Source organism: Sardina pilchardus, chromosome 10 (genome assembly GCF_963854185.1).
Source record: "Sardina pilchardus chromosome 10, fSarPil1.1, whole genome shotgun sequence".
Lineage (NCBI taxonomy): Eukaryota > Metazoa > Chordata > Actinopteri > Clupeiformes > Clupeidae > Sardina > Sardina pilchardus.
Window position 1 is genome coordinate 30,693,734 of NC_085003.1, and position 2,773 is coordinate 30,696,506.

The following is a 2,773-nucleotide window of genomic DNA, read 5'->3' on the forward strand; positions in this document are numbered from 1 at the left end:
TTTTGTAACACAACTTTACAACTGATTGCTTTACCTTTACCTTGATTGATCTTGATTTATGAAATAAAATGTGTACCCCCCACACACCAACCCCACAATATGTAAGCTTTAAGATACCACAATATAACGTAGTAAAAAAACACATTTTGTTTAATGTGTCATTTCATAAAATCACAAATCATTTGACATTTTTTTGTCAACACTTCAGCCAGAAATTACATAACGTGTCAGAAATTACATCTTTGGCATGACATGTCATAATGTCAGATCACATCTTGTGCATAACGTGCAAGAAATAGCAACTTTTGCATAACGTGTCAGAAATTACATCTTTGGCATAACATGTCATAATGTCAGAAATGACATCTTGTGCATAACGTGCAAGAAATAGCAACTTTTGCATAATGTGTCAGAAATTACATCTTTAGCATAACATGTCATAATGTCAGAAATGACATCTTGTGCATAACGTGCAAGAAATAGCAACTTTTGCATAACGTGTCAGAAATTACATCTTTAGCATAACATGTCATGATGTTAGAAATTACATCTTTTGCATAGGAACTGTCAACTACACTCTTCCAAATCCGTAATCGGTGCTACTCACTGCTGCAGAGAGGTTTTGGGAAAATTCAGCATAGGAACTACAACTGGAAGGGATTTTCAGTGTGGTGAAACATGTGGATGCCACTGGAAATGTCAGGTCCTTTTCGACGGAGACGTATAATTCCTCTGGCAGCACTGCCCACCCCGTCCAGAACTCCACTAGGTGTCTAAGTTGAACGGAAGAAGCTAAGGAACAAAGACAAACACAAAGGCTAATTTACAATTTATCAAGTCTTGTGACCACCTAAATTACCCTTCCCACATTGTCACGAAGGTATTAAACCTCAGAACCTCATCTCAGAATGAAATCCAATTCACACATCCTGTCCTGTCTGGTACAAATTGATCCCAGTTGTACTACTCTATTACCAATTGAGGGTGGTGGTATTGCACAGCGATTTAGCTGTAACTAGGGAAAATAAAGTCATAAACTTAGATGACACTTCAGATGAGCGTTTGCACTGTGTTGTACGTGTACGATGGTAAAGAATGCTAACTTTTGTCTCCAGGCATATCAGAAATGCCAATGTAAAATAGTAGAGTAGCTCCCGGTCACACTGATTTTGTCAAAGTAGCTTTTGGAAGAAATTAGGAGACCACTGATTTATATGATGCAGGTTAATTCCTCACCTGTGTCTATGTACTGCCGCAAGAAAGCTGAAGCACTGCAGTAGGAATCTATCTCGTCCTCTTCGTCACTGTCTGGTTCAGGCCAGATTATTCTCTCAATAACCATCTAGAAGGCAGAACAAAGTACTGTATAAAGCACTGGTACTCAGAGGAACTAGGGCATCGACAGGATAATGGTTAAAACATTTAACAACATTCAGCTGACTTGTTCATAACAGTGTAATGTTAATATCAGTGCAATAACAGTGAAGCCAACCTAATTTCTAGCAACATTTCTAATAATTCCTGAAGTACCTCTCAACTTAATTTAATATATCTTTCCACCCTACAGGTTAGCCTACTTCAACAATGACCGTTGGCATGACAGACTACCTGTGCTTCCATCTCTGCCTCTGCAGACCTGGAAAACAGGACAGCTACCAGATCCGGGCGTTCTTTCAACATCTTTAGAACCCCTGTGTCCTTAAGACCTGTCCTAAGCTGAGCCATTTGCCTGGCACGTCGCACAATTACCTTCAGGAAGGAAATAGCACCAAAATGAACATTTCTGCCATTACAGAAAATCAGTACACATTTACTACACATAGAAATAAAATCTAATAAACTATTTGGTAATTCAATTAGTCATGATTGTACCCCATGATGGAGGATTTGCGCAGACAGTAATCTACGACTCTCCTCAGTATAAACTGGCATGTCCCAGCTGAGGGCCAAGTTGTTGATTTGATCGATTTCTTCAACTGTCAAAACAGTCTGACTTTCAAGCTATTAGAAACCAATTACACAACATCAGCCAACAGTCATCATACAGAGATACAGATGTACAAGGGCAGCACAAAGTCAACACTGATACTTACAAGGCAGACTATATCGGTTATATCGGTGTCAGGACAGTCTTTAATTTCCACGATAGCATCCTCTTCTTTGTTCTTGACTAGCAGAGGGAAGAGACACTGACCCAAGCCATGCAAAAGTGGACCTTCGTTAAGAAAGGAATGGCCAATAATCCTCCCAGCCACCCGGAACAAATCACCATTCATGACTGGCAGGGAAGTGGATGGGACCAGGTGGTCAGCTTCCCCAACAAAAAAGAGTGTTTTGCCCCCAATGTTGTCTATGGATAACAAAAGCACAACACTTACATTCACATATAATCAGTAAATGTTTAACATTTACATGGACAAGTATACAGGGAGGTTTGTCACATGCATTTGATAAGTAATGTAAAGAATGTGGTGAAACGGTCAGTTAATTTGCCTATTGTGCATGGGGGGGGGGATGGGGAGTTAGGTTAAGGTGGCGGTGGGAGAAAAGTGCCTTATTGATGACACAGTAATGAGCTGCTAATGCGGTGTTAGGAGAGGTGAACAGTGAGGTGTGTGTATGAGGGGATGAAGAGTCTTTAGTGATGGGAGTGGAGTGAGTGTGTGGTATGTGCTGGTATAAATGGAGTGGAGAGATAAGGCAGGTCCATGGTGCGGTGTGGAAGCATTGTGTAGAATGGTGTGGGTGCAAGACAGGTCCATTGAGTATAATG

At 40.6% G+C, this 2,773-nt stretch overlaps 1 protein-coding gene across 1 annotated transcript; it reads right to left on the minus strand.

Annotated features, from left to right (window-relative positions):
* Positions 1 to 571: 571 nt before the first annotated feature.
* LOC134093461 (uncharacterized) lies at positions 572 to 2,324 on the minus strand. Its single transcript, XM_062546513.1, has 5 exons — positions 2,094 to 2,324; positions 1,873 to 2,001; positions 1,609 to 1,749; positions 1,237 to 1,342; positions 572 to 792 (listed from the first exon to the last, which is right to left on the minus strand). The coding sequence occupies exons 1-5, from the start codon at positions 2,274 to 2,276 to the stop codon at positions 572 to 574; spliced, it is 780 nt and encodes a 259-aa protein (XP_062402497.1). The 5' UTR covers positions 2,277 to 2,324.
* Positions 2,325 to 2,773: the final 449 nt, after the last annotated feature.